At 37.4% G+C, this 25,498-nt stretch overlaps 1 protein-coding gene across 1 annotated transcript; it reads right to left on the bottom strand.

Annotated features, from left to right (window-relative positions):
• Positions 1-928: 928 nt before the first annotated feature.
• Positions 929-25,475, bottom strand: LOC113491461 (protein NPAT). The gene is made up of 18 exons (XM_026868397.1): positions 25,388-25,475; positions 22,503-22,619; positions 20,961-21,021; positions 19,369-19,441; positions 18,844-18,884; positions 17,577-17,807; positions 16,997-17,081; positions 15,716-15,848; positions 15,136-15,227; positions 14,965-15,052; positions 12,513-12,609; positions 11,856-11,987; positions 9,377-11,065; positions 7,597-7,712; positions 7,396-7,504; positions 6,301-6,358; positions 3,115-4,270; positions 929-2,241 (listed from the first exon to the last, which is right to left on the bottom strand). The coding sequence occupies exons 1-18, from the start codon at positions 25,427-25,429 to the stop codon at positions 2,164-2,166; spliced, it is 4,398 nt and encodes a 1,465-aa protein (XP_026724198.1). The 5' UTR covers positions 25,430-25,475; the 3' UTR covers positions 929-2,163.
• Positions 25,476-25,498: the final 23 nt, after the last annotated feature.

Here is a 25,498-nt window from a genome sequence, read left to right on the forward strand (position 1 = left end):
GCCACTGCTCCTTTTTTGTTCATTTAACCTCCTGTGATGTACAGTTTTGTCAATATGCTTTTAAGTGGAGGCAGATTCAGGACTGAGAGTACAATTATTGTTACTGCTTCTTTACCGGGAGCGGCCCCCTACCTGTCAGGAATATGGGGGTAAGCATTCCTAGTGCAAGTATGGGGGGGACATGAAAGTACTCTAAGAGTGAATTTTGTTCAAGACTTCAGTGAGAAGTTCATGGGGTTTCTCAGGCAGCCTATTTACCAGAAGGCAAAAATTGGCTATTTCATCAGTATAAAGCCTATTCCCACCTCACTCTTCACAAGGGATGAGCATCAAACACAGTTTCTTAGCTGGAATTTAGGACAACTGCCTCCTTATTTTGATATTAATTTCAAGAGGAAGTCATCTTCACCTACTGCTTCTCCTTAAATTTTCCTCCATGAAGTAGCAGGAATAAATACTTCAGGATGTAGTAGGATCTGTTTTTTCTGGGAAGGAATGTACTTGTAGCAAACGACCAGTGGCATTTAAATGCTACATATTAAGAAAATTAACCTTCATTCATGCTCTGACACCTGTTCTTCTAAAAATATTTGCCATATGATAAGATGCTTCTTGCTTTGAAAGGGTGAATTCACCTAGAAAGGGTGAATTGAAAAAAAGAGACTATGGTGGATAGTGGCTGTCCCATGACAGAGCTACACTGTGTCACATAAACATCATGTATCAACTCTCAGAACACTATTAAGCATAAAATGCCACCAGGTAGCAAAGGTGCAATTGTTTTTGCCACTCTGACAATTGCTGCTGTTAGAACTTAGTGTTTAGTACTGAACTCTGTCTTAAAAAAATGACCCAACGTGACTTTTCTATATACTATTCACAAAGCTGCTTAGTGCACTGGCTTACAAAATATTGAGGCACACAACTCTTTATTAAAAGAAAAATATTTATTCAAGCTGTAAATGCTATGCAGTATTTAGTTACTGGATGGGTTTAATATAAACATCTACTGCATAATATTGGTTCCTTAGGAATCCTTGTATACAATCTGAAACATTGCCCTGTTGCTGTACTGATCTCTTAGAGGAAAACTTGCATTTTTTTAAGAGCTCAACAATTTGAGAAGAAAGGAAATACCAGTAGAGAAAATTCTGCAGTATTGGAGCAAGGCCTAGCATGGTAATTTTCACCCATGCTAATTATTCTTAAAACGTAGCCTGAGCTTCTCCTGTTTTGAAGAGAGTTTGTATAACACCTATGACAAATTCTATGTTAAACATAAAGATTAGATGCAAATTTTTCCATGTCTGGCTAAAAGCTTACGTGATACTAACAAATGCTTTCTCAAACTACAAATGACAGTTACAAGAATTAACTTTTGCATTAGAACATGCTGAAATTCTTGTCCAGCTGTTGCTACAGTTTAAGTATCCATACAGGTGTATGAATACAAAGGTTAACCCCCAACTACGTCCATTGTTTGAATACAGCTTTTGCATTCAAACAACATCCCATGCAGCAAATACTGTAAACAGGTGAGGCCCATCCAAATTAAAGTTCTGGCTGGGAAAAGCTTCATCAATGAGAAATAGTTTTGGAGTGTTTATTGGCCTTATGTTTAGTTACCAGTATTTTTGTTAACTCATTCAAGGCCTTACAATGTGTGTTTGACAGTTATAAGGGAAGAGAGCGTTAGTCCAAGCCTGTTATATCTGAGGATTAAGTCCCTTTTTGATTCAACAAGACAAGGGGAAATGGCCAGGTTAGCTGCCTGCATTTTAGAACAGTGAACTACAAACACCGCCTTCAAATTCACAACCTTTTCACAAATTGGCCAAGCGACTCAGAGGGGTGAGTAGAGAATGCAGCAGAACACAGACAACGTGGTGTAACAGGAAACATACAACTTGTCTTACATTACCTTTATACAAATTTACAATTTTGCAAATTAAATGGCTCTATACGCAAGTGCTTTTTCAAAAATAAACATATACCAACTCAATGATATTTACACTTAGCAACCTGCTTCAGAAACAGCATGACTTTGCTATAAAGTGAAACTTCAGTGCACTGAAAGTGCAACCCACCCTTCAGAAATAACATCTTTTCCCATGCAAAACCTCAGCATAACACCACCGAGCTTTGGACAGCCATAGTTCAACTTCATTCATCGTAATGCAAAGACAACAAGAACTTGTCCACATCCATTCCTGCTGGAAAGGAATTTGGTAGCTTCTTTTTCTGTAGGAGAGGAAAGGAATAATTGTGTTAAATGCTAAGAACCTGGGATGAGGGAGGAGTCTGCAAGCACTCCTTTCTTCTTCATCCTTCCCTCTACCTCACAGACACAACTGCACCAAGCTCACCCAGACATCAGGCCCTGCCAGGCACAGCCCGTGCCGTATGCCCCGGGTACAAGGAATGTGCTGGTGGGACAGGAGTCACCGAGCTCTTGGCTGCAGCAGTAGCCCACTTGTACTCAAGTCAATAAAGATGTTAAACAGGAGTGGCCCCAAAACGGAGCCCCGGGGGACACCACTCGTGACTGGCTGCCAACTGGATTTAACAGCAGAGTGTGCAATTGTCCAAGCCTCAAGCAGCCAGTTTCTCCAGGAGAATGCTGTGGGAAACGGTGGCAAAAGCCTTGCTAAAGACAAGGTAAATTACATCCACAGCCTTTTCCTCATCCAATAAGCAGGTCGCCTTGTCGTAGAAGTTGTAGTCCTGGTGGTAAATAAGGATGCAAGAAGAGCTTGAATTCTATCTAGTGAGGCCTAGTTTGAGTTTGGCATAATTCCTGCATTCCACCTAGAAACTTAGTCTGAAGTTAGAATTTAGAAACTCATTCACGTTTTGAGAGAAATAATTTCATTTTCACAGGTATATGCAGAGAGTCAGTAGGAGTTACTTGCATGTATCTGGACTATAGTGACCTTAAGAAAACTGTTAGTTCAGAGTAGGCTCAAGAGGCAAAGTTAGTAAATCTGACAAATATATATAGGATATTGAGGATATGGACTATCATCTCTGACCCATCCCGTTATAAATAATAAATATGTAGATATCGAATATGTATTTAGAATTTTAAATGAAAAAGTAAATGCCTGTACTTACCTTTATTTTCTTCTTTTTCGATGGTGTTGGAGAGCTTTGAAGGTCTTTTCTATTTGCAGAACGAGAATTTCTCTCGCCCTCATTCAAGTCCTCTAGTTTCCTTTTCTTAACTGTGCTCCTTAAAGACCTGAACTGTTGAGTATTGTCCTTCAGGGGGGTTGCAGTGCTAGTCCTTGCAATAGCCGCCCGTGACAGTATCATCAGCGTGTGGGCAGCCATGCTGACGCTGTTTTCGCTACCTGTTTCACTAGCGGGGCTGCAGGCAGGCAGATCTGGTGTAGCAGGGGGTACCATTATTCTAGGGGTTGTGCTGTCTTCGTTGAAGCGCCGACAGGTTGGTGTCCGTACACTATCCGTGGTATCATCTGTATGCCGGTCCCCAACTCCCGATGGCGTGCGGGGTACTGGCAATTCTCCATTTTCAACTGTTTTACTAGTCGGGCTATGCCACTGAACATCTTGCAACATTTCCACGCATTGTTTAGTGAACGGACTTGACAGGCAAAGGCCCTGGTTGGAAACTTTAGCTGGTTCTCGTTTTGGCTCCTTCGAAGACAAAGAAACGGACACTGAAGATTTGCCACTCCCATTCGACAATGACCCTTGCTTTTTGTTCAGGTCTTGCACTGAAGCACCTGTCTTCTCATTCCATAAGCTAACGCTTTGTTGGCCATTTGAGAGTTTGGCAGTGTCCTGGTTCTTCTGTTTTTCATCAGTATCCCTTCGTAATTCATTTTCCTTATTTGCAGTGGCCTTGTGGAAGGGATCTAACGGAAGCCCTGCAGTTGCCACCTTCCGCTCGGGCTGTGGCTCCTTTGCAGATGAGCTTCTGTTGCTACCAACTTCTGGCTTACACAGGATTCTAGGCAACGTTTTATCCTTCTCTCTCTTTGCTACTTGCGCCTTAGCAGAGGATGATGCAGAGTCAACAGCAAATAAAGTATTTTCATTTTTTTCTTTCTGGGATAAACTCTTAGTAGTTTGAATTTGGGTGTTCCCTCCTGGAGTGGGTAGAACATTATCAAAGCAGAGCACTCTCCTGTGACTTTCACTTTGTCTTGAATGTGAGCTTGTGCTCTCTACTGGTGCAACGGGTAAGTTCTCCTCCGCTTTCCTTCCTAGTTCTGCAGTGACAAGCTTGTCTGAATTTCCAGTTCTGAAAATGAGATGAAAATGCTTCAGCAACATACTTGTTCTTACCAGGCAAGGTCATTGCAGCTGGCTGCAAGTCTCTACCCACCCCTCAAAGTACTTGTTTAAAGCTCTCTCCATTCTCTAAATGTTAAGTATTTTACTGACACACAAAGACCAAGAGTTAAGGGATGACAACTGCAGAAAGCTCAGAGAAGGCCAAGAAGGATGACAAAAGGGTATGAAACAGAGTCTCTGCAAAGAACCATCAGGTAGACTGGAGCTCTTCAGCCTGGAGAGATGACTGAGGGGAAATGCAAGAGGGCTCTGGGAAAAAAGCCCACGAGAAGGAAGCTATTTGCTGTATCTTCCAGCAGAAGAACTAGGGGCATCAAGTAAAACTAATATCAGGTTCAAAACAAAACAAGGAGGTTTGGACACCGCATGTAATTAAGCCTGGGAACTTTTTTACCCTGGGATATTTTGTGGATGTTGGTAGTTTACTGGAGTTCAAAAAGAAACTGAGCACATTCATGACAGGACAGACCATCTTAGAATACTGGTTGTAGCTCGAAGGCCTTGGAGTTGAAACTCCATGCAGAATATTCTGGGCAATATCATCATGCATGTGCCTTGTAGTCTCCCCTGCGCATGTGCTGTAGGTGATGGGATACAGCACAAGACAAAAAGCTTTCAGTGGGCATCTGGGCAAGAACATACACACTCCCTAGGGCTTAGTCTCCACCTGACAACCAGCCACCACTGCACTGTAGCCATGTCAAAAAAAAAAAAAAAAAAGTTTCTGTTGTCAGCTCATACCAGCGTTATGTCTGTGCCCTCCTCCTGGCTGATGCTGCATTTCCAAGAGAAGCTTCTGCATATTCATCTATGCTAGTAAGACTCTCCCCATGCAGATAAGCCTTTATGGTTTGTAAGAGGAAAAGTCAAATTAACTTTGGGATAGTAAAGAAGGTATGAGTGGTAGCAGTTTGTTTTATTTCTATGAAATTTGAGATGAGACAGAAGGTAGAGAATAGAAATGAGAAGTTACATCTCTTTACAGGGAACATTTTGCTCTCTGCTATGCAAAATATAGGTCTGGAGATAGATTAAAATTAACAGAACACTGAATTATCAAAAAGTGGTACTATCCAAAATCTTGCTTCTGTGCTTTTTTAAAAAAATCACTAATTTTTGCATGCATGTAGACTGTATACCTTGGTACATGGTGGGTTTTTTAAGTTGACTTTATTGTTCCTATTTTACTCCACTGTCCCCACATTTTAACTGAGTTCAAATAGGCAGATTATTTTTTTAAAGTATGTTTTATTTTTACAATAAAAAATGTTTCACCTCTAATATTTAAACTGAAATACTTATCTCCTCCTACACTCTTCTGCTCACCACAACATCCTTTTGTTTCTCAAGTCCACTAACAGGGTTACTACTGAAGCCTTGCTTTCCTCTCTCTCACTTGCCCAACAGAAAGCTAATACCTATCCCAATTAGCAACGGAATTGTACTCATCAGTATAAAGTTAGCATGCTGTTCTCCCTGCCATCTTTCCTTTGACTTTCCACACTTTACAAATGACCAAGCAGTGTTCTAATCTGCACAGCTGACACAGATGCAAAACCGAATCTAACAAACTCTACTGGATTTGGGCCAGAGAGTGGTAAAGACAATGAGGCTACACTACAAAAACAGGGGTACCACTCATTTGAGAAGGAAAAAAAAACCCTGTTTTAGTCATTAAAATTGCCCAGTAAACAGGTAATTTCTCCTAGCTTGGACTCCACTCAAATCATTTGTGATAATTGAGACAGGAAAAAACACAAAGCTGTGCAAAATTAACATAGGAACAGTAACTGCAATATTCTGGCACCAGTACTAACACACATCTGTATCAATACTCCTAGCAGACGAACAGGAGGAAATAAAGGGAGTACTGCTTACATCATTGTTAAAAAAAGCTGCTCTCCTCTCCACCTATACTACACAAAGATATTCATGGCAGGAAAAAGAAAGCAGGTTTTAATACCTAGCACTACTGACCTTTGTGTTCGAGAATTTGTATGGTTCAAAGGCTCGGATACACTTGGTACGAGTTTTCCTGGAACAACAGAGGAAGTATTGATAAACTACAATATTCCAAGTAAATCATCTCACAGTTAGTACAATGACATTTCACCTATTTCACCTATCAGAGAACTGGTAAAGAAAAACTCAGCAACAAAACTCTGCAATTTTTTTTTAGATTTAAAGTTTACATATTAATTGATCGGCAAAGGTTGCTAGCTAAATACAAACAAGCAGCTTGCTGCCTATGTGGGCCTGGCAAGACAAAACCAATTATGCTGCACTTCCAAACGCACAGCAGGGATTGCCAAGTAGAAGACAAATAACCACAGTTACTAGAAAACTCAAGTTATCCATCAGCAAACCAGGATGCACACTAACGATACAATCCTAGATTTTTCTTAATTTGCAACTTCATTCTATTTTCATTTTTATGTGTAAAACCCCTTTTTTAAAAAAAGGTAGATAAGCTAAAGCACAAGTTGTCCTTATAACTCAATTATTTTCTATTTTCAATTATTTTTATTTACCCCTTCCCAACACAGAAATTAATATAAAGCCAGTTGTTTCAATTTACTATTTAAAGAAGCAAGGTGTCAATGAAATGAATATACAGAAGCATATACCTGAAATGGCAAAGAGAAAACAGATAGCAGAGTGCATTTTTTTGTATAAATATGCAACACTTCTATTAATATTTTCCTTAATAGATGTTTAAAACTGCTGACTCTAATAACTTCTTTGCTACCATGTAGCTTGGTTTCAATGGCAGCAGTAAATTGTACTGATAACCAATGAGATGAATAATAATCAGAAATATAAGGAAAAACAAACTTAAATTTTGGCAATAAGTTTGATCTGAAACCTGGAATTATTTTATATGCTGGGAATTCTTCTTTGTAAACCAAGCAAATACAGTTACTAACTGCAGGTACAGGCCTCTCTCAAAGCCATCCCAGCAGTTACCTACCAGACGAGCACTGGTATTTATAAAACTTTATTACTCAGATCTGACATGTCTTTAGAACCCCCCACTTTCCTTCTGCCCTTCTCAAGATGCAAGGTGGATACCTGTATTAGTCTTGTTTCTTGCTCCAGGAATCTTCTGTGATTTGGGAGGGATAGGAAGTTTTGGGACACTTCTGTTGCACACTGGATTAGCCACAGGCATATGTAGAACCTTGAAAGAATCAAAATATTCGATTATGATTTACCAGAAGACTCCACATCACTTCAGCTTTAATTTTGAAAGCTTTATTTGTGATATGCTACCTGGCGGGCAGGTGCTGAGAACGTATTTCCATTTTGTCCTACTACTGAGAGAGGTATCATTCCCACCATTCCTTGCAAAACAGGCTGCACCGGAGATGCAATTATAATGGCAGAACCTAAAAAACATCAAAGTGTTAAAATTGTACAGAAACTAAAAATACTTCAGTGAAAAGAAAAGCTTCAAGACAGGATTTCTTAAAATTATGCGTAGTCAAACCCATGGCAAGAAAAGCTCTGGCTTTTTAGAAAAACTTCACTGTCTTTACTATACATCACTAGAAAACAGGGTAAGTACCAGTGTTACTTTTACTTGTTATTGAGTTCTTTAAAGACTGTTTTCCTTTCTAAGAAATAGTTCAAAATTAAGCTCAAGTATGACAAACCTATCTTAAGGCTCGAACTTTGAACATGATGTATAAAAAAACCCAGTAAAAGTAACATCAAATAGCTCATTTTGCTACTTAGTAAAAACAATTATTTGCATCCTATTCCCTACAATTAGCATGCTCAAAACTCCTTAGCAGAATTTTTTTTTTTTTTCCTCTCAGTGCACCGGTAACACCCTTACAAGCACACAAGCAGCTGGGAAAGGCTAGCATTGTGTGTTCATATTGAATGTATATTTCTGGCTGGTAGGAAGTGCTAAACGCAGCACTTGCAGATTCTACTTAATTAGTGGGTTAGAGATTAATTATTTTAAAATAAAATAAAGCACAATAAAACTAATTTGGAATATTTGAGCCAAAGTCTCCTATTTAACTATTTAAATCATTGGTAAAACAGTTGCTTTAGAAGTTATTTGCACAGGTAAAAGTGTCTGGCTGCCAGACATATGGGAATTATAAAACAGGGGAACTATTATAGCACATTAATTGAAAAGTGTAAGAAAAAAAAGCAAAAGAAAAATTTATTCCATAGTTCTTCAGTTACGTGAGTGCTACCAGGAAAATACCAAATGCAGAAGAATGGGCAAACTTCTATTTCTCTATGAGAAAAAGAAGGTAAGAGCTGCATAAAGAAATCCTAATGACAGAAAAGACCAGCACTCCAAGATCTTGTACATCCTGTTGCACCGGCCTCTGACCACAACAAAACGAGTACACACAGAAATTCAAGGATAACTGCAACAAGTTTTTAGTTTTGGAAGAAATCTAAATGTGTTGATTACAGCTGGTTTATAGTTAGGTTTAACATTTAAAAAGCACTTTTTCTTATTGCTGTAGTTATAAAAATGCTTGAACAAGGAGAGATTTTGTATTATGGAAAGAAATAATAAACTTTTATATTTGTCTAAATGTACTTTCTAGTGTAAAATAGGTTTTAGAAAATGAAACAAACCAAGGAAGCAATTTTGGAAGGACTATATACATCTAGTCAGTTATCTAAACTAAATACAGATACCTATAACACATAGCATTCTATTTATAACCGTAATCTTACTAAAACAAAAGCAAAAAAACCCCAGATTTAGCCAAGAGAATGGAATTTCTTCCAGTGTAAGCCAAAAGACACTTTCTAAATTTATTACTGCGAAAATTATACAGTTTAAGCTTCTGAAATATGAGGCTATTTTTTTCAAAGCAGCCTAGTCAATGACTTGTCATAGTTTTTATTTCATTTTTAGTAGCACCTAATATACTCAAAAGACCACAACTTCTGGCTGGTTTCAAGGGGCAGATAGAGCAGTGTTTAAAAATTGTTTACTTTTAACGCACATACAAAAAAAGAAGAAAATCAATATATTAACACATTTTCAGTCATTTTCTAATAATGAGATTACCTTGTGGGAAGTTTGGAGAGACAGTCTGGTTTGCTGCAAATGTATTGCTGGATCTAGGAGGAGTCCGTAACTGTTGTACAGCTGGAGCTTGGGCAGCGAGCGGCATAGAATTGCCAGGCAATACAACTACATTTGATGGTGTTACAGCTGTGCCTAAGGTAGCTGGGTCAGTCACACACGTGGCTATATAAAGGTTGTTTGAATTCCCAAAAGCTGTGCTTGTTGCTGGCATCAACTGTATAAATCCCCCTTCCTTGGAGAGATTAGTTGTACCTGCAACTGAAAAAACAGTGCAGTCTTCATTCTGAGTGTTAACTGAGGTGACCACAGGATCCTTGGGTCTAAGCACAAGAAGGTTCTGCTCTGCCAAAGCTGAATCCACATTTTTTTCTGTGTCTTCTGAAGTCAGACATTTAGACAGGCCTGCAGTTTTTGTTGGGGATTTGGCTGGAGAAGACAATATTATAGTTGGCAGATTTTCTCCTGTGATGCTGGACACAGCATTATTTAACTCTGTGTCTGATGAAATAAATGGATCATCACTGATGATGATCTTGAGGGACATTATGTTAGAAGGATCAACATCCATTGATTGACTGCTAGAAGATACCCCACTTACACTTTTGGCCTCAGTACCCAATTCATCTGTTGAGGATGTGGTTTCCGGGAGAGGAGACTGACATATTTCAGATGTAGTAAGATTATTTTCAGTGGATACTACAGAAATTTCTGTACATGCGACATCACCAGAAGAGAAATATATATTATCAGCATCTGCTTTTGTAGAAGATGAAGGTTCTTGCATTTCCCCTTGTGTTCCCTCCGAGTTTGACAGCCCCGAAGGGAGGTTAAAATCTTTCTTACAAGGCTTATCAAGTGTATGCTGATCACTTGAGTAGGTTTTGTTAGAAGTATCAACAACTTCAAGCTGCAACTCTGTTTTGGCAAGATCCGAAACCTTCACTGCAGATCTTGCAGCACAGTCTGACTGTGTACTCTGTTCCTGATGGTTTGAGTGGTGGCTCGAGTTCTCCTGTAAAATACCCGGTAAGTCAGCTGTATCGTTCGTTACAGCCTGTTCTTTTCCTGCATCTGCTGATGGGCTACAAATTGACTCACTGTTTTTTCTCAGCAGTAAACTGTGGCCAGGGACCCCATCAGAAGGGCTTTCAGTAAGTGTTTTTTCAGATGTATCTGGTGATAAGTGACATTTACTTCCAGACTGTGTTTTGTTTTCACTGGCTGTAGTACCTTCTGTCAATGAAATCAAAGAAATCTGTGGACTACCGGAATGAACATATTCTAAATTAGGACTACTTTGAGCACTATGACTTAGTGAGCCTTTTTCAATTTCCATAGCTCTTTCACTTCCAGGTACTAATGCAGATGACTCTTTTTTATCATAAGAGTCTCCACCGCATTCATTACATTCGCTATCAGAACTCTGTCTCTTGTTAGGTTCAGTCAAACCAGGCACAGAGTCAAAAGCAATTTCAAGCTCTCCAGTATGTTCAGGGGTAACAGTTTTAAGTACTTCAGTCTGTTTCCTTGGTTTACAATTTCCATGCAACTGTTCATTCGTTGTATTTTTCTTAGCCATATCATCATCATTAATGCTGGTCTTCAAGCCACATGATGCCTCTCCTAACTGAAAACCTTTACAGGAAAGCGAGTCTCTAGAATTATCACCTGCAAAAAACAGAATAAATTAGTTCCGTAATTCCTAGAACAGGTGATCCTTTTACAGTATATTAGAAGCAACTTATCAGTTCTAGGGAAAACTGTTTCATATGAAACTAAGTGTGACGAATGCTACTTATCCTTACCTTCAAGCTGAGCGAAAAGTTTATGAACTGTATGGTCATATACATTAGGCAATCTGGCAAATCACTGTGTATATAAATAAGTGTACACAGAAAAAGCAAATGGCTCAAGGTACTAAATCAGATTTCCAGAAGCAAAAAAAGTAATCACAGGATAAAGACCTCTTGGCTCTGTTTCTCACATACTTTCACTGAATATCTGCTACTGACAGACTATTGTTAAAAGTGGGGTAGACACACTGAACATACCCTTTGTCCAGAGTAAGACTTTTTGTGTATCAACCAATATTTTACAGAATAGAGAGAAAATATTAATATGGTTAGATGTAAAAATATTATATTTATGTGTTCCACAATGAATATTGCAAAGCATCTCTGTTTTGAAGGAGAAAACAGATTTGAGATATTCTGGTTTCATTTAGGAGTTTATTAACTAAAATTTATAACTACACTGATGGACAGCGTTAAATTTAATAGACTGAAACAGTCTATTTCTAATAGACCAGGTGTATCCATACATTCATGAAATGTCCATATCAGATTGGATATTACCACTGAAAACAGAAAGATTTTGAAATGTACAAATTGCCTGAAAATATTTTCATAATGAAAAGTGAACAGACTAGAAGAAATCTTAAAGAAAAAAAACAACCTACATCTACTAGTTTCTTCTGTTCCTAAAGAACTTTCAAGTGTTTCCAAGTTATCCTCATCCACCAGGATTGCATTTTCTACTCCACTCTGACCAGAAATACCAGCTGGTAAGTTCTTGTTTACCTTGCTCTTTCCTATTTTCAAAATAAAGCATGAAAAATGATTAAATATGTAATTCTACATGCAAATGTGATTATGGTATTTTAAATGAAGCATGGAGATTTCAAATTCAAGAAATGCCATCTTAAACTCAAAAAACTATTTGTATTCATTACAAGTCCAGAAAGAGCATAAAAACATTATTGTATTTTATGTAAGGATATCTCTGATCATACAAATAGAAAAATTTTAGAACAGCATAGAAGACCAGTATGAACTATCACCCTTTAGACCAGAAGAGTCTAAAATAACGGCAATAAAACAATCGCTGAGTCAGGACAAAAGCAGAATTTCAGCCACAAGAAAATGCTGTACTTTATATCATGTATAAATGTATATAAAAATCTTATTCTGAAATGAGTGACACAGATGCCATACAGTCCATTTCTCTTGCAAAAGAGGCCTGTTGAATTACCTTTGCGTCTTCAAGCAATACTTAGGAAAAGTCATCACTCAGGATGCTTTATAGTAATGGTACAATTGAGTGCAATATACCCTACCATAATCAAACAAGTCAAAGAGGGCCTGAAAAGCTGGATCTGATTCTGTCTGTTCTAGAATGTCCTGTATAGCCTCTTCTGACATATGAATTTCACCCTGAGAAAAGACAAGATATACAGAACTGTTAGAACAGTTACTTTCATAACTTAAAAGAAAAATGGATAAGATTTGTTTTATTTTCAGATTGGTTTTAGTTCTATTACTTCTACTCAGCACAGAAACAAAGACTAATGCTGGAACTATTTCTGCCACAAATTTAATGTCTGTTAAAAAGAATTACTGATTGAAGTTTAAGAAATAAAGTCTCCCCAAACCTAAACATTTATTTTTGTCAGACATTACACCCTATACATGCATATTGGAGTATTATTCACATAACGACCAGCATTGTTTAAGAACGATTAAATCTTGTGCTACGCTGGAAGCTTATGCGAACGGTATGAATGTCGTAAGCCTGCACTAGTCAACCACCTGTTAAAAAAAAATAAATTAAAAAATCACCAAATTAACCCTAATTTCTTGTGTTTGCATATATATCTAGAAGACAATGCTAAGCAAAGGGAAGTTTTATTTGATTTGCCCATGTCATGGTTCAAACCCAGCTGGCAGCCAAACACCATACAGCTGCTCACTCACTCTCCCCCCACCCCCAGGGAATGTGGAGGGAGAGAATTGGACAGCTAAGGGTAAGAAGACTCATAGGTTCAGATAAAAACAATTTAATAATTGAAATAAAATTAAAATAATAATAATTATAATAGTAACAACAGAAAATACAAATGGGTAATGCACAATGTGATTGCTCACCACCTGCTAACAGATGCCCAGCCCATTCCCAGCTAGTGATCCCAGAGAAGAGAGAACCCTGAAACACCATCCTGAAAACCCGAGTGAGATATGGAATATTTCATTGACCAATTTGGGTCTGTTGTTTTGGCTATGCTCCCACCCCAGCTTCTTGTGCACCTGTGCACCAGCAGGACATGAGAAACTGAAAACTCCTAATCTCTTAGCAGCATCTAAAAACGTCAGTACATTACCAACATTCTTCTCATATCAAATCCCATACTGAAACCAAACCACAGCACTATTCTAGCTACTAAGAAGGAAGGAAGAAAACTTCCAATTAGCTCTATCCCAGCAGAAACTACAACAGCCTATTACATGTTCTGTAATATAACTTCCAACTACTTTTCCATGGAAGGCAGTTGGAAGGCACAGCTACAGAGGACATTGCTCCAAGCTTCCTGTTTCAAGCTGACTTGTTTGGTAGCAGCCCAGGAAGAAAATCAGCAGGGCACTCAGTACATATTCAAGTGTTCAAATACGAAGTCTCTTCTGACTTCCCAGTGATCCTCTAAGCACTCTAAAATCTTTGATATGGTGGTTGGTTGGAAGGTGGATTATCCCATGTGGTATGCTTGATTATTTTGTCTCAGCTACTCTAAACCAAGAAGCTTCTTTGATTTTGTTCTGGTTAGAAAAATGGAACACAGCTTCTCAGCTCTGTATTTTGACAAAAAGTGATGTAAAATCACCAAGTGACAGAATAATAACTTTTAAAAAACAGACACCTCTACCATAAACAGGCAATGGCCTCTACTCTCCTGCCCTTTTCACGAGGGCCGTAAAGATTATAATTTCCCTCATTAAGAGCCCCTTATAACTGTTATTGCCAGCTTGATGGCTGTAGGAGAATGAAGAACACTAGAAGTTTAGTTTGTAGAAGCAGAACATACATTTCCCTAAAAGCAAGAAAATATTAAATTTGAAGAAAAAACATCCCAATTTAGGCTCCAAAGACAATTTCTCTTGCTATACTCGACGATCCATGTTTATCGTATAGCAAATCAGAAAATCAGATCAGACTAAATATGTTTGGAGCCTGCAAGATATTTGGTATTCCTTTTTCTTTTACAGGACTATTGATCAGATCCCCAGACAGAAGCTGGTACCAAGTTAGCGGTACCAAAGATCCAGTGACAAGCAGGCAGCTGGTGACTGTGGGACAGTGTGCTTAAATCTCAGTCTGAGGGTGATGTTAACAGCTAATCACTGACAGCAGTCCCACTCCCTTGGGTTTTGACCCTGCTGCATGCTTAAGCTGCCTTGTACAGGTACTGCGAATCAATTCTGAATGCTAAACCAGCTCAAAATTAACTCCTGAAAAATACTAGTATCCTGTCAGTTCAACTCCTTGAACCTGCCTACAACCACACAAGGGAAGAGTTAATGCCTATGCAGGGGAAGTTGTTGAACTGCCTCTGGGCAGAAGCTAGCCATTAGACAGGATTAGCTATGTTGTAAAACAAAGAAATAAAAAGAAAGAAGAGAAATAGGACAGCAATCTCAGGTATCAGAAGGCAGACAGAGGTTTAGCATAGTTCCCATAACTGATCAGTCTCATGTGCTTGGTCTTAGAAGAAGGTGGCTAGGGCAATCTACACCTACCTGAAGTCCAAGGATTTCATCAATTGAAGTCTCCTGCTCTGTGGGACCACTGTCTGTCTGTTTAGGGGCCTGAGCGACATTGCCATCACTGGAACACATTACTCATTAGTTCAGAATTCAAAAATAAATCAAATAAGAATATATACAAAGTTTAGAGGTTTTTTTTATTACCTGCCCAGGATTTTGTTGATGTTCTCAGCAAGCTTCTCCTGCAGAGATTTGTTACTCAAGATTTTTTCTCTGGCATTTTCAATAACCAGTTGCTGGAAAACAAAGTAGTCAGGTTTCTATTTTTACCACCACTAGAAAAGGAGTATGAATTTCCAATTTACTGGTTAAAAAAATAAATAAAAATCAATTCAACACAGAGAACACTCTTTATAACAGCCAGCCAGCCAATCTGTGACTGCATGACATTGATATGAAAGTCATCCCAAAACATTCCTGTACTTCTACCCTCCTAAAGTACAGTAAGGCCTATTGTGCTTTCTGGTTTCCGTTCTTTAAAAAATTACTGTATTCTGACAGCTTACAGGTATTTTAGCAAAGCCAATAAATCAAGGAAAAAACCACTCTACACAGCCATGCCACCCTCACTAGTTTAGTACACAGAAGAGCTAGTTCAAATACAAATGAATAAATGTATCTTCTGAAGTTCATTTCTATAACACCCAAGACAAACAACAAGACTAGTTCTCTTTAGTCTGAATTTGTTTCTTAAATGTAAATACCTTCATAAGTATATACTCACTGGGAAGTTACCATCTATGAATTCTTCAAGGGGCTCACTTTCTTTTTCTGTTATTACTTCATCAGGGTCTTGAGAACTTCTGGTTGCTGGAAGGGGTCCAGATGTTGCAATATTTTTCCTCTTCTGAGATTCACTGAAACAGTCCAGGAAATTTATAATGTATTTTGTGAGAACATAGTAAACAATAGACCTAATGGTCAATAAATCAAGTATTTCTCTCCCTTCTTAGTGAATGATTTTAATCAATAAAAAATTAACTACACCTTGGAAATACAATAACCAACACCTTGGTACCTGTTTCATTATGTCATGTACATATACTGTGTGACTTCATAGAAATTAAACAGATATATAGAAGACATGCATGTAAACATCACAATGGCAAACTGAATTCCATGACCACTATTCAGCATTTCTTCCTCCTCCAGTACATCTTACTAATTTAACTGGTGGTACAGGTTCTAATTAACAGCCACTCAAGAAAAAGATTTGGGCATCACCACGGAAAATAAAGTTCTCTCAAGGAGCAGCTGTTGTCAAAGAAGCAAACAGATGTTAGGTTGCATAAGATGCATCTTCTTAGATGAAGAGGAAACGTAATGCTTTTATATGAGGACATGGCATAGGCTCTTCTGAAACCAACCAGCAGTGGCACTAAAATTACTTATATACAAACAAATCATGCAGGAATAGAGGGGACTTGGAAAAGGTATAAATGAATAAGGATCTCAAAAAAAGAAAAGCAAAACCACCAACTGGGATTTAGTCAGGGATAAAGACAACAAATGGAACACAAATAGACCAGTCAACTCATTAAAAACAAAAGGACATTGGAATCATAGAATAAAAAAAGCAAAACTAGTATGAGAAGTTTTTCACACCACTTTTAGTGTAAGAAAATTTTTTCTGATGTAATTTACTGAAGCCAGTAGTTTTTCTAAGTTAAAAACAGAAAAAATGCATATTTCTATCAATATTGAGAATTTTCAAAATTGATAAAGATATTTTGGAAGAAATACTAAATCTCAGGCTCCAAGATTATTTGTCTATGTCTAATACTGGAATAATGTAGACAGGCTACATGCAATAAAAAAGCACAAGTAGCCTCCTATCAGTCTAACGTAAAGTTATGTGACTTTGCTTTCCTTTGTGAAACATCACACACTGGCTGCTCTCCATGGAAACACTGAATCATCTAAGAAAATTTACACTAAGGGTTAGAACACTGCATAATCTCTAATCGATCTTAAAAATCCCACAACACCCCCCCTCCATGTTTACCTTTTTCGTCTTCCTGGAGACAGCAAGTTTGAATGAAGCTTTCGTTCTTGTGATGCTGGAACTTGAATGTGTATGAAATCTCCTGCTTTATAAAGGAAAAAAAACCCAAAGACTGTGATGCCAGTACCTTTTCCAGTGGCATTGTTAAAGTACTACAGTATTCTACACATTACTTATTATGTTCCAATAAATTCCTGGGAATTCACACAAAATAATTTGGTATTATCAGGAAAATGAGAACCATTCCTTTTAAATATATCCTGAGAAAAACATCCATTTGATGTGGATCATCCTATCTGCTAAAACAAGTGTTTTGAGTGAGAACACAGGATAGAATAATGACAAATTAATGCACTTCTGATCTCTGAACTCACATTACCAAGCAAGTATGCAAGACCCATTTCTCTTGGGCAGTCCTTTTATTTTAATTACCTGAACCAGTTTGGAGAGGTAGGGGAACAAAGCATGAATTTCCAGAAACTTTTTTGGTGGAAGATGATTAGCCCTGATTTTAGAAAACATCCATCTATATTCATGTATTTTTCACAGAAAATTAGGTTTGAAAAAGTGGGCAACTTACTGCTGATCTTGTTTTCTTGGGTTTGTGACTGGTGCACAAGCAACGTATTCAGTCTTGTCTGTGACATGCTTTGATTTATTGCTGGCCTGTGAAGAACTTGAGGAGATACAACAGAAGAGGAATTCTGGGGCCCTGACTGATGGGCTACTGCCAACAATCCTGTGTTTGCAGGAGCTGATTGTTGAAGCATTCTTTGTCTTTTCATTTCTACAATTCCACTTCTTGTACGTGCTGGAGATAATAAATTCAAGTTGAAAATATATGATAAAAGAATGTAAAAAGGTTGCTTATTTTCCAAGACCTAATTAAGGATGCTCCATTGAAACTTTATTATACTTCGACAACTAAATCATTCACAACTCAAACAGTAAGCCACATTCATCATTGTATTCTGTCACAGGTTTGAGCAAAAGTAATTCAAGTAGTACAGCAACTTACACAGACATTGTAACCATGCTTGTATCACTGCTTAAATATTTGCAGGAATAAATCATAACAAAATTATATTTCATTACACAATATACCACTCATATAATTGACCTTAATTGAAATAGCTAAACCAATTTAAGTTTGCATTTATTTATCAGGCTAAATCTGACAAATTTAAACAACAGAACACCACCCAATCCAGTGAATCTCAGATCCAAGGACAATCACTACCTATATTTCACATTCTGTTTTCTTACACAGGTTACTCAGTAGTAGTACTACTGAGAGAAAAATTCCTTTTCAAGTTTGGTAGTTTTTGCAATGAAAGAAACACTTCTAGATATATCTAAGAAAAATATGAAAATATTCTTGTTCTATGTTTGTATACATTTAAAAAATTGTTTTAAGATTCTAACACATTTTTATATTCTCCTTCTACAGAAATTAAACTGCATCATAATTAGACTGGTTATCTTTTCAGTTCCTCTATGAACCACAAATTAAGTCAACAGCTTCAGGACTGAACAGCATTTTTTAAACCTTTTAACTGTGTAAACTTCTAAAAAGTTTTCAGCAGAGAAGAAAATGCTATAGAGAATTTCAGTCCCTTGCAAAAATGTCAGCTTTTCTTATTTTCCTTTCTTGATCGTTATAGTAATCCGCAGACTTCACTAAAGACAACAGACATGTTGAAAAAAAACACTGCAGAAGAGATTTGACAACATTTGAAGAGTGGGGAAGCATTACTGATTGCTGCAGCATTCCCACATTTTTTTTCCCAAACAGATAATTTGAACATTAAGCCTACTGATCCCATGAAACTGGTTCAGCTACTTACTCCTCTGATTAGCAGAAAATCCTGTGGAAGTCTGCATGCTCCTAAAAAATGAAACAGGTGACATAAAAAGAGCACCATGGAAACACTCAGCTACACAGTGTGACAGCATCTATCATATGATTAATGTCAGTCTGGTCCAAACCACACATTACTTCAGAAAGCTTCAATCTACTGATTGCTATTTTTATTCTTTCAAACAATGGTCACAGATCCTTTAAACGAAGCCTACCATTGTACTTCTGATCAAGTAACCACAACGGTATCAGATTCTAAATGAGTCATTGTATATTATTTTATTACAGGAAGGCCACATACTCACACTAATGCCCTCCTTATCTGCTAGTCATGCCTTAAAATCTTGAAATGTCTACTCAGCTACCAACTCTCACATACCTATCTATTTCACCATCTTTGAGAGGCAATAGAGAGCAAACCCATTCTCTACAACGATAAGGGGAGTTGATCAACATAGGGACTCACTAATAAGAGTGAAATTCTACTTTCTTGATTTCAAAATTGTATTACCTGATCTGAGAAAGTGTGTAGTCTAATTTTTTCCACAGAGATGACATCATTGCTGGAACTTCATTTGTGGTTTCTAAAATAAACAAAAAAACCCAACCAAGCCAAACATTTTAGATGCCTAAAACAGATACACGTTGAAAAAAACCTAAAAACACAAGCAAAATAATTATTATGGGGTGTTTCAGACATCATCTAAGTTTAAGTGTCTAGTTGCCTTCTTAATATTCTGATAATTAAAGAGCCCTAAGTCCTAGTCAAAGAACTCTGATTGATATGAACACGTACTCATCACAGATACAGTTCTCAGTTTTAGAAGCCTAAATGAAACCAAGGCAAAGACATCTGTGATGATAATTCTGAATGGAGTCTGCATGTGGCATTGATTCCCAGGCAAACGCATGCTAATCTAACCTAACTCACTTCTGGAAATAGTATTCATATTCCCAAGTCACTTCGGTGCTTTTGAAAATTGTAACCCGGAAGACGTGCCTTTAAAAATAATGGGTTATTTTAAGATGTTGCCTGAACAGGTAAAAACACTTGGTATTCTTGAAGCACAGAACATTAAAGTATATATGGAAAGACGTCAGCATATCATTTGATAAAGTTTTTCAAGGTGCTAAGTACAAAGTATCTTGAAGAAAGTATGTTTGTGTCTTAGTTATGATTTCTATTAAACCTAGTGTGAAAGGAAGAAAACACTCAGAAATGTTCCAAACATGGTACATCTTAAATGTCAAGTCTTAGAAGCAAGCATCACTAAAATCTAATCACAGTACATGTGTCAAAAAATTGTAAGACTTGGCAACATTCAGAAGCTCAATAACTGCTTTTAAAAAGAACAAACACTCTGTCTCTAATATTCATACAAAATATTAAGTTATTTTGAAGCTGCTTTAATTAGTTTTACAAACAAGACAAAAAACATTTCACACATAAGACTCTTCCTGCTATTTCACAGAATCATAGATACCTGAAGTTGAAAGGGATCCCTAAGGATAATTGAGTCCAATTCCCTGCTCCTTGCAGGACTAACTAAAACTAAACCCTATGACTAAAAGTGTCATCCAGACACTCCTTGAACTCTGACAGGCTTGGTGCCATGACCACTTCCCCAGGGAGCCTGTTCCAGTGACTAATCACCCTCTCAGTGAAGAGCCTTTTCCTAATGTCCAATCTGAACTTCCCCTGATGCAGCTTCATTCCATTTCCGTGTGTCCTATCGCGGGCCACCAGAGAGAGGAGATCAGCACCTCCCCCTCCTATTTATAGTATAAACAACAAACAGTGTAACTTTACAAGCATAAACCCATACATTTTGCGTATTTTATCTTTGTGTTTTATTACATTAGAAGTTCTGCAAATTTGAAGTGAATGTATATGCGGCAAATCCAAACTAGAATAGTCAATTGATTACGTTCACAAGATGCTGATCTAACTGGCCATTGTCTGCATAATATGGGAACCTTCAGCTTCTAGCACAGATGGGAGATTGCTCCAAGTCCATATATAGATGGAGATAATTCCCTTCTCCTCAAGGAATTCACAACAGATAAATAAAAATAAAATAAAACCTCATTCTGAAGGCTTACCTTTTGTTTTCATGGCTACGTATTCATTAAGAATAGTTGTCAAGTTTTTTCCACACAGGGACTGGAAAAAAAATACTGATTTTAGAATCTGCACTAATAACTTACACTTCATCTGCTGTGTCACATTATATTTAAGCAGTTTCTTTAAAAGACTACACCATGCTGACCCTCAGCACAAGGAACTGTACTTTATGCTGCTGGTGCCAAGTTTTCTCAAACTAGGAAAGTAATCTGTGGAACAAAATGCCATTACAAACAAAAAATCTGAAGTTCTTGACCTCACCGCACAACACTGGTATAGCAGTTAGAGCTGCATGACCTCCACTCACCTTTGTTATTATGGAATAAACCCACAAAAATAAGATGATTAACTGCTGTAACAGAATAATGAGTATGAAACAAAGAGAATTAAAATTTTAAGGTTACCACTCCCATTTGTTGTACCTTCCTGTCCTGTTTGCTAGTGGGAATTCTGCAGGGTATGACAAATACAGCCCTTTATTTTGAGCTGCAGGGAGAACATTTTTCTTGGACACTATCATATCATCACTTTTCTATAAAAAGCAGAATAATCTTTCTCCTGAAAAAAGGAAGATAATTAAAAGTTTTACAACTCTAGATAATCTATTTGCATTCCGGTTTTTGTCTATTTTTTTGCTTGGTTCTCAATTCCCTACCTCCAAAGTACAAACGACTAAACACATGTAAATTAAATAAGTTCAATGGCCTGTTTTGAATAGATGCATCAAGACCTTTGATCCCAGAAAAGACTTCCACAAATTTTGAATACTGTGGACAAAATCCCAGACCATATAATTAACTGATATATCAGAAGAATGAAATGGAAGACAGGAAGAAGATGCACATATAAACGTTAAAAGACTGATACATAGCAATACCTAAACGCTGTTATTTGCATACTGTATTAAAAATTTCATTTTGTACATGTTAAAAAGGCAAAGCATCTAATTACCCTGTACCTATATGCACATATCTACACATGTAGCTACACCTAGTATTTATGCATACCCAAAGTTCCACATTTCACCTGGGACAAAGCAGATGATACTGATCAAAGAGGAAGCTGAAGTGAAACAGAGTTTTTATCAGCAAAATTTGGTAGCCTTAGATAAAGCTGAGGGACCTTACCTAAATATTTAATATGCACTTGAAATGGAATGTTACTAGCTGCTGTGTCTAGGATAGGAAAGTGATTTCTAATAAATCACAAGAGCAGCAGAAATCAATAAAACCCTTGCAACACCCTTCCATAAATCAACCTCAAAGCTATAAAACAGACTAAAGGTAATATGGTGAAACCAATTTGCATATTTTACACTTAAATGTTTCTTAGTAAGATTACTAGATATGAAATAACTGCTAATACCACAGGATGCAAAAAACACCCCCAAAACCAGAGGGGATGATCTAACTAATATTTTAAGCAGCATTTGAGAAGTAATTGTTACATTGAGAAATCTCAATTTTCTTTTACATGTATGCAAAACAATTTAACTTTCTGCTTTTCAAATACAAACTCACCAGCAAGCAGGCTGGAATAAACCCATCCTCTGTACAGTGCTCTGCATATTCTTTCAAATCTGAGCTTTCCAAAATAAATTCACGGCAGGTGGCTAGAAGTTTTTCCTGTTGTAAATATCCTGCAACAAATTAAATGGAAAATTCTGCTATTTCATTCATTACTTCTTCTCAATAGGTATCAAAGCATTAACATAACCCCCTGCGTACAGTGTTGAAATAATCCCGTAAAGATTTATATGTTAGACAAGAAAATTGAAGTTATTTTGAAAGAACATATATCTTGCAAAATATTTCTTTAATAGTTAAAACCAGAAAGAGCACAAAATGTTATTGATATTACACTGTATTTACAAACTATTCAAGACTGGAAGCGATGCTGTATGAACAATTTCTGATTGATTTTCAGTACATATAGTACTGTACTGTCAAGAAAATAAAAGTTCTTGGCTCAAGAGGCTGATAAACTAACTCTCACATGGACCAAACAATCCAGATTAATAATTAAATGGAATTCTACAACACTTTGTTAATAAAATGCATTGTTACATAACAAGAATTCTCCACGCATCCTCCTGTTTTAAAACAGGTACAACCTGTGCAGCTGTTACAACAGTATATAAGGTTTATTAAAAAACCTGGCATTGTACAAAAATTCAAAACAGGAAAAGGTTCCTTGCCCCCACTCACTGTCATTTTAATTTCAAGTAGATGTACTAGCTGCAACCTGCGTCCTGCACACACTCCAAGACTCAGTAATTACCTTAATAGGAAATATACTGAAAAAAATTTTCTTTTCCAAAATTCCATTCCTCAGCAAATATGTTCTGCTTTAATCATTTTTTTAAGCCCTGATTTAATCTTCAAATATTTTAAACATAAAAAGATAAAGACCAATCTGAATAAAGGATGCTAGAACAAAGAACCACAAAAGAAAACATCTCTTCTTTCTTGCTTGTAGCAGAACTGAACATGCAATGTTTTAAAGAAAGAATAAAATATATGCCAAATTATACAATGCAGGGTATATACACACTAGCGTATCTATTTCAACGGACATCCAAAATGGTCCACCTCAGTTCAGGAATGCCTATAGAAAACCATGTCCTTTAAGTTTGCATGAAGACAAATATCATTCACCAGATCCGAGTATAGCTGAAAAAACAGATCACATTTCAGACACATAAGCCCTCATCCATGTCTTCAACAAATAACCAAACTTGAAAGTTAACCACAGTTTGGGAATAATCACTGCGAGTTTAATCACAATGTGCAAGTTGACCTATCAAACTGAAAACATTAATGGTACCTGTGGAAAAGAAAGGGCTGTCCTATTTAATTTTTCAGATGCATTTTGCTAGAAAGCACTCAAGATGGAACTTGCTGGAAACTGACTGTATTTTTGGGAAACACAATTATATACCAGTCTTGTTCCTATCCACTGTATCATCCACTGCTGGCCAGGATGGAAGATGGGGTATTAGGCTAGGTGGAGCTTTGACTTGTGCCGATATGGCTGTTCTTACAAACAAACTCATCTGGACATTTATGTAAAAAATTCAATGTTTCTTTCTTGAACCTACTACTACAGTATTGTAAGGGATGACTGAATGCTTGCATATAGGCACACTCACCAATTTCCTCTAAAATAAGGCAATCCAAATTTTTAAAATGTCTGAATGAAGATCTTCTGTGCAACTGAACACCTTGCCCACACTGTATAATAAACTAAGAGTACACAATTTTTAATGTTGCCAAAACCAAATCAAAGGTACAAAAGTACAGTACCTTCTGAAGTAGGAACGATTCAGTATTTTGTTCTATCTTAAGAAATGCAGACACATGTCTAACTCATAGCACACATTCAATCTTACACTGACTAGAAAAAGATACATCTTCTTATATATTTTTCTATGAGTGAGCTCATCTTGTAATGTTATATTTCTTTCTTAAACCAATATTAATCAACCTTCACAGCACTAGACTGAAACATTGAGAGAGAGGGGAAAAAAAAGATGGAAGCGCAGCTGCACTGGGAAGCCTGTTTATCCACCCAAATTCAGAGATGCCTCATGGAAGAGGAATCCCTATTAGAAGACAGAAATAGCTACAAGGAACACCCTGTTCTACAACCTTAGGTTGCTCAGAAGTTTTCTATACATGATGCATGCACCATGCCACAACAGACACAAGATAGGATGGGTCATCTTTAGTATCCATGACATTGCCAAGATTGTATACTATGTCTGCAAGTCTCTGGTGAGCATGAGATAAGCCTTCTACCCAGAAACTTGTAACTTAACTAAATTTTATAGAAGAGTACAGTGAAAGATATCCCCTGCGTGATCTTTTACAATGCATGACGTATCTAAAAATCATCTACAACTTCACAATAAAAACATTGCTCTTAGTAGCCTTGTTTCTCAAGACAGTAGCAAGAAACATTTCAGGTAGTATTCAAAAATAAATTATGGTGGAGGAACACTGAAGGAAGATTCAGCCTTAGTGGCTTCGGGTTCAAAAAAATTGTGGACAACTGAATCTCACAATGCAAGCTGCCAAGGGCAACCTGTGCCAACAGGTGCTTATGCGTGGGACTGAAATATGCGGGTCAAATTTTTTATTACCATGCGTTTGTTCTTATCTTTGGCAGTATCCAAATAAAAGCATAAAGTAATTTTAAAAATTCACTGTCTGCAGCTGACATCCTGAACACAGTTAACTCTGCACTTTCCACAGACACTGAGCAAACCCAAATTCTCAACGCAGCCTCACAGCTGACAGAAAAAGGGAAAGAAAAAACAGCTGAACTTTAACCTGGCCTCCTCTGGTGCTCTGGATCACCCTTGTACTCCCCCTGCAACCAGACACTTCATTGAACCCCACTCCCCAGGCATCTGTCTGGAGGTGGACACCACAGGCCGCCGCATTTTCTCGACCTGCCGCAGACCCCAAGCTGAAGGCGCGGCCGGGGAGCAGCACCTGTCTCTTATACACAT

This window comes from Athene cunicularia (genome assembly GCF_003259725.1).
Source record: "Athene cunicularia isolate RWA chromosome 1 unlocalized genomic scaffold, athCun1 chr1_part1, whole genome shotgun sequence".
In the NCBI taxonomy this organism is placed as follows: domain Eukaryota; kingdom Metazoa; phylum Chordata; class Aves; order Strigiformes; family Strigidae; genus Athene; species Athene cunicularia.

Coding starts and splice junctions, on each gene's coding strand:
- LOC113491461 (XM_026868397.1), bottom strand. CDS start 25,429: ATGCGGCGGCCTGTGGTGTCCACCTCCAGACAGATGCCTGGG. Junction 22,620..25,387: donor CCTCCAGACAGATGCCTGGG/GAGTGGGGTTCA, acceptor TTTGTTGCAGGA/TATTTACAACAGGAAAAACT. Junction 15,228..15,715: donor TCATAGATGGTAACTTCCCA/GTGAGTATATAC, acceptor TTTGTTTTCCAG/CAACTGGTTATTGAAAATGC.